The following is a 13,985-nucleotide window of genomic DNA, read 5'->3' on the forward strand; positions in this document are numbered from 1 at the left end:
ACGAAAAACTGACGCGACCGGTATGTTATCACTAAAAAAATAGGCACGATTGACGGCTTTCCTTTCCGTATTAGGAAGTCGGGTCAATGTACAGTACAGGGTCACGTCCATCAGCAGCAACCCCAAACAACAAGCTTACTCAGACAAAAGAAGAGAAACGAGACACGAGGGAAAAAAGAAGCATCGAACACGAAGGAAGGAGAGAAAGACAAATTACCCTGCCCAGGCGAGGTACGTATGCCCTACGCTCGTTGATCTTCTGGGGCGCCGGTCCTGGGCAGCAGGGCTACCCGAAGCGCGTAGTAGATGCCTAAGCGTGGACATCAATCGTTTTGCTCATTTTATCCTTAATTTATGTCACACTGGCGATGACTATGATCTACCAACCTCACTATGCAGTTTCTTAAGTGAACACGCACTCATGCAAGTGGCGCACCATGTGTCACAGTAGATCAATTCTGGCATAATTTACATATCAAATCTTGATTAGAAGATCAGTATCGCATCTGACCGACATTTGCCCACTGCCTAGCCAAGACTTGGAATAGTATTAATTGAGTGAAGTCATTTCTCGAATCAAAAAGCGATATACAGCGTGTAGATACATCGACTTACGCAGAAACAGGGGACTGCATCCACTGTCCCGTCTTGGGGTCCAAACACTCCCTCTCCGCATCCCTCCACTCACGAACAACCAGCTCCGCCCTCTCTTTCGATCTTGCAGTAATCTTCGCCGGGAACTCCTCAGGCATACACACAAACCCCTGCGTCAACCGATCCGGATCAGGTAAGATCGGACTCCCCTTACTATCCACCTCAGGCGCAATATCGAAAGCCCATAAGATCCGCGAAATGCCAAGAAACAGGCTACGCTCGGCAACATGGATTCCTGGACAGATACGCCGCCCTGCACCGAAGGTGAATACATCCCGCTTTGAGGGATCCGGGTTGGCTGCTGCATCGCTGAAACTCTGGCGGTCTTCATAGTACCGATCCGGATTGAATGTTCGCGGGTTGGGGTGGCGCTTTGGATCCATGTGGATACCCCAGACATTGTTCAGGACTCCGGCTCCCTTGGGGATAAAGTAACCCTTGTATTCATCATCCTGGGTTACTGCATGTGGAACGGCTCCGAGTATGGTTGTTGGCATCCATCGGACTGTTTCTTTCATACAAGCTCGTACGTAATGCAGCTCAGAGAGATCTTCCATGACAGGCAGGCGGTTTGGTCCGACGAATCTTTCGATTTCATTTTGGGCCTTCCGTTGGACATCGGGGAATAGGAGCATTGCTTGTACAAAGGCGTACAGTGTACTTGATGTGGTGTCTGAGCCGGCTTCAAGGAGGGTTCCTGAGATGTAAGCGGCCTGGTCGTCGCTAAATTCATCTTGTTTTTGTGCCTCGTACATTCCCGCACAGAAGCATGGATTTATTGTGTTTTGTCGAATCTGTTCTTTAGCTTGTAGCCAGTGACCCAGGTATAACGCTTTTTCGTGCTTATGAAGCTCCTTCGCTTTCCTTTGTGTTGGGAGTAGGAAGTCGGGAAGGTATCGCAACCATGGGAAGAAGTCAATGATTGCAGCTGTCCCAGTTTGATTGATTTCTGCGAATTCAGAGAAGCCGTTGAAAAGTTGAACGATCTTCTCGTCCTCGTATGTAGGTGTGCGCCATCCAAAGACCATCGTGGTTGTGAGGGCATTGGAGTATCGACGAATGTGTTTGAGGAATCCTTGGGGTTGTGTGAGGAGCTCATATAGCATCTGTCGGTTCTCTAGCATCTGATACGGTACGTATTTCTTGGAGGTGGTTACATTAAGCAAACCGTGGACCATTTTGCGGAACTAATAGCACGTCAGCGTTGAATGTTTGAAAGATGAAATTCCATATCTTACCCCACGCCATGTTGGCCCGTAAAACTTGAAACGTTTTGTTAACCGCACATTTTATACTCGGTGCTGCTTTTCAAGACATACCATCATCAAGAGTCTCAAGTTGCCACTGCACAATGTCTGACCAATATACATCTCCGGTCGATGTGAGTATAGACCGCTTCGTTTATCGAGAAGTTCTTTGACTGCCTCGTCGCTCGAGAGTACAATCAGACACTTGGTGCCTAGAATGAGACTATATATCGGGCCGTACTCCCGTGCCCATTTCTCAAACTGGATATGAGCGTTGTGGGATGGCATCTGGAGGAAAATCTGTTAGCCAGTATCTCGTCTTAGATATTTATATCAGTCACCTGGTGTATATTTCCCAAGAGAGGCAATGTTGGCGGACCCGGAGGATAGTTTCTTGGTCGCTGTCCGATTCTCAAGACACGAAAGAGAACAACTGCAGCAATAGCTGCTCCTAATAGCACCGTAAACGGCTGCATCTTGGGTGTATTGATATTTAGTTTCAGGCTAGGGTTTGTCGAATCCAAATTCTTGAGTCCTGACCGCTATTCCTTTCATGTCTCTTCTTATATATATATACACTCACTGTCACAAGCCTGTAAAATATCCGATGTCACCTGGATGATGTCTATTGTGCCTTTGACGTCGGAGTTCGATGTGGGATACTTGCGGGCAAAGTGGGTAGCGGAGTGGGGGTGGGGGAAGATGGAAGATCAACCAAGCATTGATGCGAAACAGACAAACTTATTTTTATTGATATCGAGGTGGTGGTGGGATTGCAGTGGGCTTGACATTGACCACTTGTTCTCTACGGCCGCGCCTGCAGGAACAAATCAAGCATCCAAATATGAGCAGTAACGAAGCTCCTCCAATACCAGCAGCAAGTCCAATAACCAGCGAAAGATGATTTTGAACCCAGGATGAGACATCACCACTCGGCCGGCCATTTCCCCAGGTTCCTTGTCCAGTGTTTCCATTGTTGCCAGTATTTCCAGTATTTCCAGTATTTCCATCATCCGTCTGATCACATCCATCTCCTCCTCGCCACTGGCATGTCACAGAGTCGCAACACTGAGTCTCTTGTTCGTCACAGGCACCATTTCCACAGTCGCATGCCTCTCCAGCTTCAACAACGCCATTTCCGCACTGTCCGTTATTACCAGTGGTATTGCCGGTCCGAGAGTCCACCAAACATCGGCCGTCAACCCGCCCAGAGCCAAGCCGCGAACAGACATTTCCAATCGTGCATGGCGAAAATCGCGTCATACCAGATGCAGATACGGGGTTCATGAGGTACTGTCCGCCGGCATCACAAGCACTTGATGAGAGCGGGCAGCATTGTGTCGAGTCGCTTCCACATGTACTTGAAGTGCAGTCGTGGACTGCTCCGAATGTATGGGCCGACTCGTGACTTTTCTGTCAGCTAAAGACATGATCGCCTTGTGAGTAACTGGTTTGATAACTTACGCAAAGACTTGCCACTCATTTTGTGTTCGAGCAACGACATTAGCACTGGCTCCGCCATAGCTAGAACCAGAACCCGTGTTGCACAGTGCTCCAATCCATGACACCCCAATCTCCCCAGCAGAGACTGAACATCCAGTCAACAAGGTCCAGTATGCGTTCTCGTCGTTCACAGAGCTTCGCCACGTTGAGAAGGTCTGAAGGCGCGTGTTGAGATCTCCCTGTGAACATGGAACATTCCATGCCGTCGTGTCTGATACACTGCTCGGGCATTCAGCGTCACTGATTGTCAAATTCTGTACGGCAAGAGAGATATTAAAACTGTTCTCGAATACCACAGATGCAGTGTTGATCATATTCAGAATGTATCGATGGGCAGAGTCGGAGGAGTTGAAGCTTGCAGTGTAAGTACAATCCGTCATTATACCAATGTATGCAATCTCTCTCGTGTCTGGACAGCCAGAAGTGCTGCCGATATTTGACGTGAGGTCATCGTCACCCCAAGCATTCCACACCTGTCGCTTATCCAAGTGTGTTTCGGGTGCAGTTGCGCAGAGCGAAGGGAGTGACGATCCGTTGCCAGTTGAGAATGCCGATTCGTGTTCGTGGGCTATTATCTCAGTAGATCCATCCTCGCGGGTGTTGAGCTCAATGGCATAGTGCGAGCCCATCATTGTAAATGCACCATCGAAGAGCAGGCTCTCTCCGTCCTCGATTACGGCAAGTCTTGCCCATCCGACATTCTCCCGACTCCCCCGAAGAGTGTCCTGCATCCAGACTGACCCTTTTGTAAACCGAACTTGAGTGTTCGGTAGAGCGCCTGCATCATTAGCATGTCCGTGGACATCAGGATATCGGATTTGCACGTCTTGTGATACGAGATCATCATTGTTTTCTAGAACGAAGTCGATGGTTTGGTTGTATGTCTCGATCCAAGCGGTGATACTGAATTTCTTTGTAGCATTTAATGGAGAGAGGATTGGGTCGATAAGACGAAATGACACCGGATCAACTGGATGAAATAGTCAGGCTTATGTTTAGCTGACACTGCTGAAACACATTGTATACTTACATCCGAGGGCCGATGTCAGCACAATAAAAGCAAGCAATACTAGAATAGTACAGGACAAGGTCGGCTTCTTCATCCCAGTTGTTATACTTTGTCTTCAGCGAAGTATGATTGATTGCCCGATAAGTGATGATGATGTGCAGTGTTATATAGACTCTGTCTATGAAGATTATGCCCCACCGCCAGGTGTCTCGTCTCATATGAAGTCTCTGCCATAGCCAAGATGTAAGCAAAGATCCATAGCTAATGAGTATCAATAGACCAAAAGGCTTTAGGCGAGCCTGTCTAAGCCCCCCAGGAACTAAGAACGAAAGACCCTTGCCAAGTATGGAAAAGCGAATAGGTGAGTGTTGGACGCGTGGCTAGAATAAGAACCACATAAGACCCATGGATGGCCGATATTTGGCTGCCTGGGATCTAATCTAAACGAAAACGAAATGTGCAGTTTGATCTATAAGAATGTGCATTTGTAATCTTAGTGCGGACTTTCACCGTGAGCTTGACTCTGTGGTATGATGAGCATAATCCAATCCGCTGTGGAGACCTTGGCCTGTCAGCCACCTGCATCAATACTCATCTTGAAATGCTGCTGCCTTCCTCAGCCACGATCGAGATCTTAGTTCGGGTCTAGAAAACGTCAAGCTAAGGTAAACCCTTCGGATGATGTCGATCTGCGGGTCTGTCGCAAACTGCCGATTAGTCGGTAATCTCGTTTACGTTGGGTTTGGCGTAAGAACTAGCTGGACTTACCAGGGCGCCATAGATTTGTCTTAGAGAAAGAGAAGTGAAGCTGGTATCTTAGGTCAGGCAAACGGATTGAGAGAGACATACTGGTTCTACGCTTGATTCTTCAACAAAAACCAACATTAAAAAGCCAATTCTGGAAAATCTTCTGTGATTTGAACAATCATCCCGGGTTTATCAAGGGATCCAATTGAGTGCCATATTTGAGACCCTCTGCCAAACATCTCCGCTGTCAGCATCTCCGGCAAACGGTACTTAACTCCGTGCCAAGGCCCCCAGCCACCATCACACGTTATCTTCCAACAAGCGCCAAGAAGGATCCTCAATGCTGATCTACCAAGTCTAACCGGCTTAAGTTCGGAAATCTTAAATATGTTTGTACTGTAGTAGAGGAAACCTTTATGATTTCATGACCCCCAAGATTAGAGTTCTTCTTCCTTCAATCTAATAAAGGCTCAAGGAGCTGCTCGCAATACTACACGACCACGAAGCTGAAACATTTCTCGATTCCTTTTAAGAACAAGTCTTTGTGACCGATTGCGTTCTAGCGATATGTATTTTCGGTCGTTGTCCACGGTGCTTTTTGTGTTGCTTCTGAGTCTACATGCCATGTCCGCGACTATAAAAGTGAGGTCTACGCAAGACTCCGAGACTGATGCCACTCTCCAATCAACAACTCACACGGAGTTGTCATCGCCACCATCAGAGAACGACCCTTCGGTGGAAGTCGCCGCCCTCCACTCTAGGTCCAATCGCAACAATGCACTTGACGAAACTTACGATACCGATACCGATGCCGACGCTTCGAGAATAAACTGGAGAGAAGATGAGGTCCTCAGACTCGAATCAATGCGCGAGGCTGGATTTCTTCCAAGCTCTTACGAAGAGGACGAGTGAGTTTGTATCTAATTCTTTGGGGATCTACCAACCTCTAACACAACTTACCACTAGTGAATACCCATCCTCGTTGGACTACTGGCCTTTACTTCAGCTCTGTGTGGTTTCAGCAATAGTAGTGTGTATTCTCAAGATTTTGAGAGACTGCAGGAGATGACACTGTTTAATACTTGAATATGTATATATTCGAACATTTGGATTGCACATCAACTTTGCCGCATCATAAGCGTGGTTCAAATCTGAAATGTCTGAAATCCCGTAATAAGGTCATTGACTTGCCGCATGCTAGTCTGATCATAATGATTCAAGATTGGATCAAGCGGTCCCTCATCCAGTAGCTCCAATTCACTCTCCGGCTGTGATGTACCGAGTACAGCCAGTCGGTCTGCCATCAGGTTGGCCAAGAGCCAGTATTCAGGGGCGTAGCGGCAGAACCCCATTCTTCTCCACAGGTTTTCAGGCTCAATATGGCTATCTTCTATGGTAATAAATGGAAGGATCCCTAGGCAGGATATCGATGAGAACGACAGCCAGATATCGCGCCAGTTGCTAAGGGCGTTGCTTATCGGAGTGAGCAGCTGAAAACTTCCCACTGCGCTGCGGAATTGGAATATTTGAGAGTGGATGGCTGAAATACTAGCTATTAGTGGGAATGATCATCGTTGGCTTGTGGAACTCACCGGAGGCTAATGCAAATAGAACCAACGGGCCGAGAGAAGAAACCGTGTGGCGCAATTCGAAGGAGAGGTTGTCTTTGCACAGGGATTCGAACGCCCCACGGAATGAGACTTTCCAATACAAGCTTTGTGTAGGCAATGAGAACTGGATTTGCTGGTGGCATTGGTCTGCTGTCGTGGCTTGGAAGCAGGTTTCCGGCATTGCCATGTGCATTCTCATTTCTTTTATCACCATACGTGGCGGCAGATTGTTGAAAATCACAAATGCCGTGTCGAGTAGGAATATCCAAGTAAAGACTCTGTATTCTGTTAGAACCAACTTTATCCTCTTAGTACCAGGTCCGAACTCACCGTATGAGCTCCTCTTTAGCTGCAAATTCTCTCCATTCAAACTCGGGCCGTCCTTGCTCACTATAGATTTGATGCCTTGCAGTTGCAATGCCAATATCTCGTGCGGTCTTTGGTAAGTTAGCACCATTCTCAAAAGGAACAGATGCAAGCACGTACAGAAACAAGAGTCGCAAAGCGATAGCGTCGAATGCGGCTTTTACTCGCATCCGTGCCCTCCCAGTTTTGATAGAGGCACACTATATAAGCGGCCTGCAAAGCCTGTATCTTTCGCTTCTGGTTGGCCATGCCCCCAGAAGGTGAATAGCTCAGTTCACTATTGAAGTCGTCGTCGATAAAGACCATCTCTTCAACGCAGTTGAGCCAAGTTCGCGCATCTTCATTGTCCAGCATGTCAGGTGAAACACAGGCACCTCAGAGAAATCAGTTCCTGCAGTTATCATAGTGAAGTACGACTTACCTATCAGGGCCATTGCTGCCAAAACTGTCGGCTTCGCTGCTAGTGGGTCGAAAGTAGGCCGGTGCACAAAGTTCACATTAGGATGCCATATTGCCCAGTAAAAGCCCAAGAACCTCCTCAAATTCGGGGGTGAAAAGAAATGTAAGCATGCATCTTTCAGTGCTGGGGACCAATCTAGCGTGACAGAGCTGTTGCGAGGCTTTACCATTACCACTTCTTCAATTAATAGAAGAATCTCATGTGTCTTTAATGAGAGTGGATCGTTCAACCAGTCCAGTGGAAATTCATCCTTGAGGCTGTCATTACTGGTATCTTCTAGTATTGAAAAAGATGGGATGACCGAGCCAAAGTCTGGCAGTAAATCGAAGCTGGATATAGTTGCTTGGGTTGCTTGAGGGACTTGCGACAGGAATTCCCGCTCTATGCTGGCAGCCACTCGTTCTCGTTGCTCATGTGTGCCACAGTCAAAACTCATGACTAGGCCGGTGTTGCTGGTGAATTTGTCTAGAAAACGCAGCGAGTCCCGATTGCCAATGTTCGATGCCGAAGCTTCAGATACCACATGGCTTCCTGGACTTAGATCCAAGAGATGCTGCCAGCTCGGGCTTGGTTTCTGGGCAGGACATGGATCAAATAGTGTATCAACTGGACTCGTCCCAAAGATTGGCAGGTCCTCGGTGGCTAAGCCCCACGGCATCATCATATTTGATGGTGGCATGTGGTCTATCGACTGACTACCGATGCTCCCGGCACTTGATGCCTTTCTTTTACCAGGAAGATTTGACTGTATTGCAGAACCCGGGTTGGTCGGATACCAACATGCAGCGCCTCTCTTAGCACAATTGAGACATGGTTGATGCGAGCTACATGCCTTTTTCTGTCGGACGCAGCGATCGCAGGCGCGTCTTCTGGGACTTCCTCTTGAATTTCCACCGTCACAAGTCCTTAAGTGGCGCTTCAGCACATCAGCCCGTTGAAAGGCCCCGTCACAAGATGTACATTGGTGAGGCCGCTGTAAAGTATGAGAGCTGAAGTGGCGAAAGAGGTGCTCACGTCTTTTGTACCGCTTGAAGCACACTGAGCACTGATACTTTTGAACGGAGTCGGAAGTCTCCGTTGGAATATCTGACATTGTTGAGAGATGCTGGTCTAAGTCCGGGGAAGTTGTGGGAGGTGTGGGGTTATTAGAGTTTGGCGCGGATGTGATACTCGGTAATTGACGACTCATTTATATGTGCCTTTAAAGCCCCATTCTTGCTCATGTAGACTTTCGGCATTTGATGTTTCTCGGTCTCTATGGGATAAGTTTTAGGAGACATAAGAACAAGGGAAGCTTTAGGGTAGAAATTTCGAAGACAACTGGGTAGTTCCACAAACTTATCAACATTTCAGGTTCAAATATGAAGCTTGAATAGTTTCCTTCCCTTTTGAGTCCTCAATATGGATCAAAAAATATAACGGAAATTTGGGTTCTCTTTATCTGTCATGTCTTCCAGTGTGCCCACACAGCGCTCATTGCTAATGCCCTGGCTTTCATCTCTTCTTTTGTTCTCGGATCGCAAATACCACCATAGCAAGGCCACACAGATGACTTCGAGCAAGTCAGACACAACCATACTCCATATACCCAGCGAGTAGGCGGGAGCTTGGTTAGATTTGTAAAAGAAAGGACCGGCAATGTTACCCACACAATAACCTATAAAGAGGATCCCGCTTGCAGTCACCTTTTTGGTATGTCCAGCGATATTGGCAGTGGTCAAGGATAGCAACATCACAAATGACGCGTTGTAGGAGCCAGTCAGCTATTACTGACTGTTAGTTGGTATTCCAAGACCAAAGAGTTGAAGAAGGGAACTTACATAGTAGCATATAAGGCGACCTACCCTGGCGCTTTCTGGCACGAACCGAAGGCCAAACGCAGCAGCAATATTTGGTGTGAGGAAGATCAGTAATATAAGACATCTGCTGTTTGGTGGCATCTTGCTATTAAGCCAGACACAGGAGAGGATAATAATAGAGATGAAGATCCCGTAAGGGATCTGAAGCAGAGTAGTTCCCACTGCCAGCAGTCAGTGATACGTCAATCAATTGTCTTCCATAAATAAAGCCTTACGCGTTGAGAAGCCAAACCCTTTCACGATCATTGTACCAAAATTGGTGACTCCTCCATTCACGATAGCTTGTAACAAGGCAATGAGGAAGAAAAAGAGAACTTTGACATCCGCCAGTGCTTCTATGAATTGGTGCATTTTGAAATGCCGATTTTCAATGCCCGTTTGATTCTCACGAAGCCTGTCAACCATAATCTTCCGCTGTGACGGCGTAAGATAACGAGTCGTGAGTGGTGAATCAGGAAGTACCACTAGCATGACGATTCCCCAGAAAATGCATAGAGCCCCAATGATTATAAATTCGTACTGCCAGCTGGGGGGGGAGCCTTTTATTTGGCCGATTCCGTAACCAAGGACACCACCACCCGCAATGCCCAGGCCTAGAGAAGAATACCAAAGACCGATTCGAAGGGGTTGCTCACTTCGCTTATACCACATGCTGGTGACAATCATAAAAGAAGGATCAGCGCAGGCCTCCGCGGCACCACTGAGCCCCCGGAGTACGGCAAGTGTTGCAAAGTTCTTCGAGACGGCTTGAAGGGCAAGGAAGACACCCCACAGAATAATATTCACGCCCATATATTTCGCAGTCGGGAGTCGTTGCATAAGGAGATTCGTTGGTAATTGCCAGGTCAAAAATCCAAAATAGAAAATCGAGGATAACCAGCTGTACTGGTTACCGACGAGATGCAAGTCTTCGTTGATTCCAAAAATTGCCGCATAGGAAAGAGTGGTCTTGTCAACCTGCTCAAGCAGTCAGTATACTACACTTACTATCCAAACATCTCCTCGGAAGGGCTGAAAGGAGGGCCACGGACATAGAAGAAGATATAGCACACAGATAGAGAGGGAAGTATGATCCAATCTATTTTGCGAACGAGTCGTTTCTCCTCCACGGGATCGATGGGCTCCTGAATTTCGTCTACAAAACCCTTGAGGGACGCATCTTCAGCATGGTCCACGCTCTGTTTATTTCCACTCTCGGTCTCCATTGTAAATCTTGGCTTGTCGGGAGGGTTCAGGTATTCGATAGAAGACCGCTTTTTCTGCAAACTGGCAACAGCCCGTACCCCGGAAGTCAAAGGTAAGGAATAGTAATAGTGGGCCAGGTTAAGCATTAGTGAGGAAATGCGGGGGACAGGGTCCCGGATATAGGGTATATTATTCCAGTCTCAAGGAAGCCTTTTGCGAGATTTATCCGATGCTTATCCGAGTTTTACTCTGGGTAGCCGAGAAGAATCCTTTGGAACACTTCAATCCGAATAAGCTCAAAAGTATATGATCAATATAGAGCATAATCTTTGGCTCCCGGATAATCAAGCGGTAACTCATACCAATTGGCATTTTGACTCAATGGCTTTTAATAACCCAAATATTTCTTGATCTGTTACTAGCATCGAAGGTAGTGCCAGGATGTGTCAGAAGTAAATCCGGAACTAAGAGCGAATATCACTTAAATAACAATTTGCATGTATCATTTCGTTGCCTATAAATACCGCAATAGCGACGTTCTGATCACCGGTGATCAACTGCTGGATATGTCAACCTTCCAAAGAGTAGGCCCAGATAAGTCAGTTACTGCCGCAAAGGTGTTTGATCTGTCCAAGAAATAATTCACATTTATCTCATCTATGATAAAGCAGCCATATTTCGATGTGATATTACGTGTGCTTAATTAAATGCCAACAATATTTAATCTATGTTCGTGCTCGAAGCTAACGCGGCAAATTTACGCTTCAATATCCGATCGGCCTCTGCTCAACACCAGTATCTTCTCTATGGCATTGGGCTACAGTCGGAGAGTCCATGGTGGTTTAATCTCTGACCTATGGTCTATCATGGACGCGGCTTTCGTCTCGGATTACTCTGTAGGCACCGGCAGCTCTGAGATGGCGGATAAGCTCTCCTCTGCTTTCGCGGAGGTGGCTGCTTCTGCTGAAGCATCTGTATCAGCAGGCCCGCATATCACGTACATGTGGATTGTCAAGGGCTGTAATTATGGATGCTTGCGCCAGAAGACTCTCGTGGAGGATGCCTATCCTGTCCCTTCCCGCCCGTGTATGGTTGTATGGGATGATCTCGCCAATCTTGCTCGCTATAAGCTCGCAGATGCCGTGTTCTACCATGTATGTTACGAGCGGGTTGCGGTGAGCAGATGGCTGCTATCGCCGTTCTTGGTGTGTTGCGCAAGACTGGGTTGATCTCGGGGCGGACTTCACCTGCGGAGAAGTTAGCCACATCATTCCTTCTCTGACAAGGGAAATTTTAGATGAAGGGTCGCTAGCAGAGGTTTACTCACGCTTGGTTAGTGCTATTATCTGGTATCGGGAGAACGATCCTTATAACCCAGCAGCTCTCTGCCTCCTCTTCACTCACCGGTAGCAGGTCGCTAACTGCTGACACAGATTACTCTCCTCAGCAGGGTAGACTAAGTGTCGGCGCGGTCGTTGCTCCCACAATCTAAAGAGAGGCCCTCGTTAGAGCACTCTAGGGCATACGGCGCTACGATCGAACGTGGGGAGCGTCCTCTCCTTGACGCCGGGGCACAGCTCCAATCCCTCATTTCCTCGGATCCATTGCCGGAAACTCGAACCGTCGTCGAGCTCCTGGTAAAGCCTCTTATCGCTGATGTGAAAGGGACTGACAGCCTACCCTCTGAGGGTGAATATGTGGGGGCCGTCCTCGCCGCTGAACTGGCTTATTCCCACGGGCAGAAGATCATTGAGTTGTGGGATCTTGCTATTGTGATGTGGGAGTGCGGCGCAATTTGGACAGTTGGAGTGGCAGGTCTTTGCTACACTCACACCGGAAACTCCAACTATGGCCGGGCTCGCGAAGACTTGCCTGACATAACCTGGAGTTAACTGCACCACCCTTTCGCGTGTATTGAAGGGAGAGAAGTCCTCCCAGACACTATATTTCATGCACTGAATCTCAAGTCTTCTTTCCGTCGGAACAAACGTGTAGTCAAACTTCGATCTCGTTACTAGGGTCATAGAAGTATAAACTAGCCTTCACATATTAGAATAATTCGTTGGATCCTTAAAGAGACCAGCCCTTCGTCTTTGTGGTATATTCCCTACACTGTAAAGGTTGCTATGCAGAAATGTGGTAATATAGGGTAGTAAATGGTCAAGCGACCACTGGCCCTGGGCATTACGGGTGAAAGTGCTGCCTTCAAAGGCCTTGAAGCGATTATTTTCGTCGTCAATTTCACAAGTCGTCATATTATACATACAAGAAGCTCGATCAGCCAATAATATTCAATAGTCCCCTGCATGAAATTCCATGGAATAGACTGTAAATTGGAATACAGATCACCTTAATAGATGCACTCCTTGCTACCGTAATCACGTACTTCCAAAACGTGCCTCTCCTTATTGGCTGCCTTGAATAATTTTTGCCGGCAGATCTCCTAGCAGTTTCCTTGCCCCGTTTCGCTTAATGAAGACAAATACTATACTGTAGCAACTTATTGGGCGTTGCCTCAAAGCAACACCCTAGCTCCCATAATACTCTTTAAAATAAGAATAAAAAAGAATCAAACAATTATAGAAAGTAAATCCATGTACAACGTTACAACCTCACATCCATAACCCGAAGATCAACACAAAAACCGACACAAAAGCCGGTAGAATCTCAAATACTTTGACCATGCGCAAACCCACTCTAAATGATCTTCACGGGTCGGCCCTTGGGAACCCGCCCAGCCTCGAGTTGCCCAAACCTCAAAACTATCCCCAAAACTAAACTTCAATTCCAATAGGACGCATATCCCAAACTTTGTATCACATAGTCCTGCAAGAAAAAAAAAACAAGATGTTCGCCAACTAGTTACTGCACGGTTATTGGAATTATCCCAGGGACCTGCATCTAGTGATGCAGCCTAACCGGTTTGCCATTCGTGCCCATGATCACAAGATAAGGCGTTTGTCGGAGGAGTTGCGGGGGTCGCCGATAGCGTGGTTATTCGTCAATCACTACTGGTCGGTGGCACAGTACATATGTTGGGGTGATCGACGCGCTGGGGCCCAATGCGAGTCATGGGAACTGGATTGGGGGATTTGCGCCTAATGCATCCTTTGTGTGACTCTGAGATGTTAGTGCGTAGTCTGCCCCCCTTAACCCTCGTATCCGGATTATCCACGAGGCATTTGGGGTCTGGAAAAAGCAATTAAGTTGTTGTTGCGTCATTGCCTTGCCTTGGTTTATTTGCGACTAGCCCGATTAGGTAGGGCCCCTGCGTTTGGTTTCTGGTTAAGGATAGAATGGACATGTATCTTGTCGATTGAGTCATATCTCCCTGCTAGAGAATAC

The 13,985-nt window shown here is 47.3% G+C and overlaps 6 protein-coding genes across 6 annotated transcripts; 2 read left to right on the forward strand and 4 right to left on the reverse strand.

The window, feature by feature from the left end:
* Nucleotides 1-611: 611 nt before the first annotated feature.
* Nucleotides 612-2,189, reverse strand: N7446_004391 (cytochrome P450; the record flags this gene model as incomplete). The annotated part of the gene is made up of 3 exons (XM_058513140.1): nt 612-1,841; nt 1,893-1,916; nt 1,974-2,189. The coding sequence occupies 3 exons, from the start codon at nt 2,187-2,189 to the stop codon at nt 612-614; spliced, it is 1,470 nt and encodes a 489-aa protein (XP_058374469.1).
* Nucleotides 2,190-2,648: 459 nt separating this feature from the next.
* On the reverse strand, nt 2,649-4,507 carry N7446_004392 (uncharacterized protein; the record flags this gene model as incomplete). Its single annotated transcript, XM_058513141.1, has 3 exons — nt 2,649-3,309; nt 3,366-4,374; nt 4,435-4,507. The coding sequence occupies 3 exons, from the start codon at nt 4,505-4,507 to the stop codon at nt 2,649-2,651; spliced, it is 1,743 nt and encodes a 580-aa protein (XP_058374470.1).
* A 1,277-nt stretch (nt 4,508-5,784) lies between these two features.
* N7446_004393 (uncharacterized protein) lies at nt 5,785-6,229 on the forward strand (the record flags this gene model as incomplete). The annotated part of the gene is made up of 2 exons (XM_058513142.1): nt 5,785-6,068; nt 6,127-6,229. 2 exons carry the CDS (start codon nt 5,785-5,787, stop codon nt 6,227-6,229), a joined length of 387 nt encoding a protein of 128 aa, XP_058374471.1.
* A 76-nt stretch (nt 6,230-6,305) lies between these two features.
* Nucleotides 6,306-8,260, reverse strand: N7446_004394 (putative C2H2 transcription factor; the record flags this gene model as incomplete). Its single annotated transcript, XM_058513143.1, has 5 exons — nt 6,306-6,700; nt 6,753-7,048; nt 7,101-7,207; nt 7,257-7,510; nt 7,558-8,260. The coding sequence occupies 5 exons, from the start codon at nt 8,258-8,260 to the stop codon at nt 6,306-6,308; spliced, it is 1,755 nt and encodes a 584-aa protein (XP_058374472.1).
* A 742-nt stretch (nt 8,261-9,002) lies between these two features.
* N7446_004395 (uncharacterized protein) lies at nt 9,003-10,660 on the reverse strand (the record flags this gene model as incomplete). Its single annotated transcript, XM_058513144.1, has 4 exons — nt 9,003-9,359; nt 9,417-9,616; nt 9,671-10,412; nt 10,487-10,660. The coding sequence occupies 4 exons, from the start codon at nt 10,658-10,660 to the stop codon at nt 9,003-9,005; spliced, it is 1,473 nt and encodes a 490-aa protein (XP_058374473.1).
* Nucleotides 10,661-11,506: 846 nt separating this feature from the next.
* Nucleotides 11,507-12,532, forward strand: N7446_004396 (uncharacterized protein; the record flags this gene model as incomplete). Its single annotated transcript, XM_058513145.1, has 3 exons — nt 11,507-11,794; nt 12,022-12,091; nt 12,135-12,532. The coding sequence occupies 3 exons, from the start codon at nt 11,507-11,509 to the stop codon at nt 12,530-12,532; spliced, it is 756 nt and encodes a 251-aa protein (XP_058374474.1).
* Nucleotides 12,533-13,985: the final 1,453 nt, after the last annotated feature.

This window comes from Penicillium canescens (assembly GCF_028828765.1).
Source record: "Penicillium canescens strain IBT 15451 chromosome Unknown utg000003l_segment0_segment0, whole genome shotgun sequence".
Taxonomy (NCBI): Eukaryota; Fungi; Ascomycota; class Eurotiomycetes; order Eurotiales; family Aspergillaceae; genus Penicillium; species Penicillium canescens.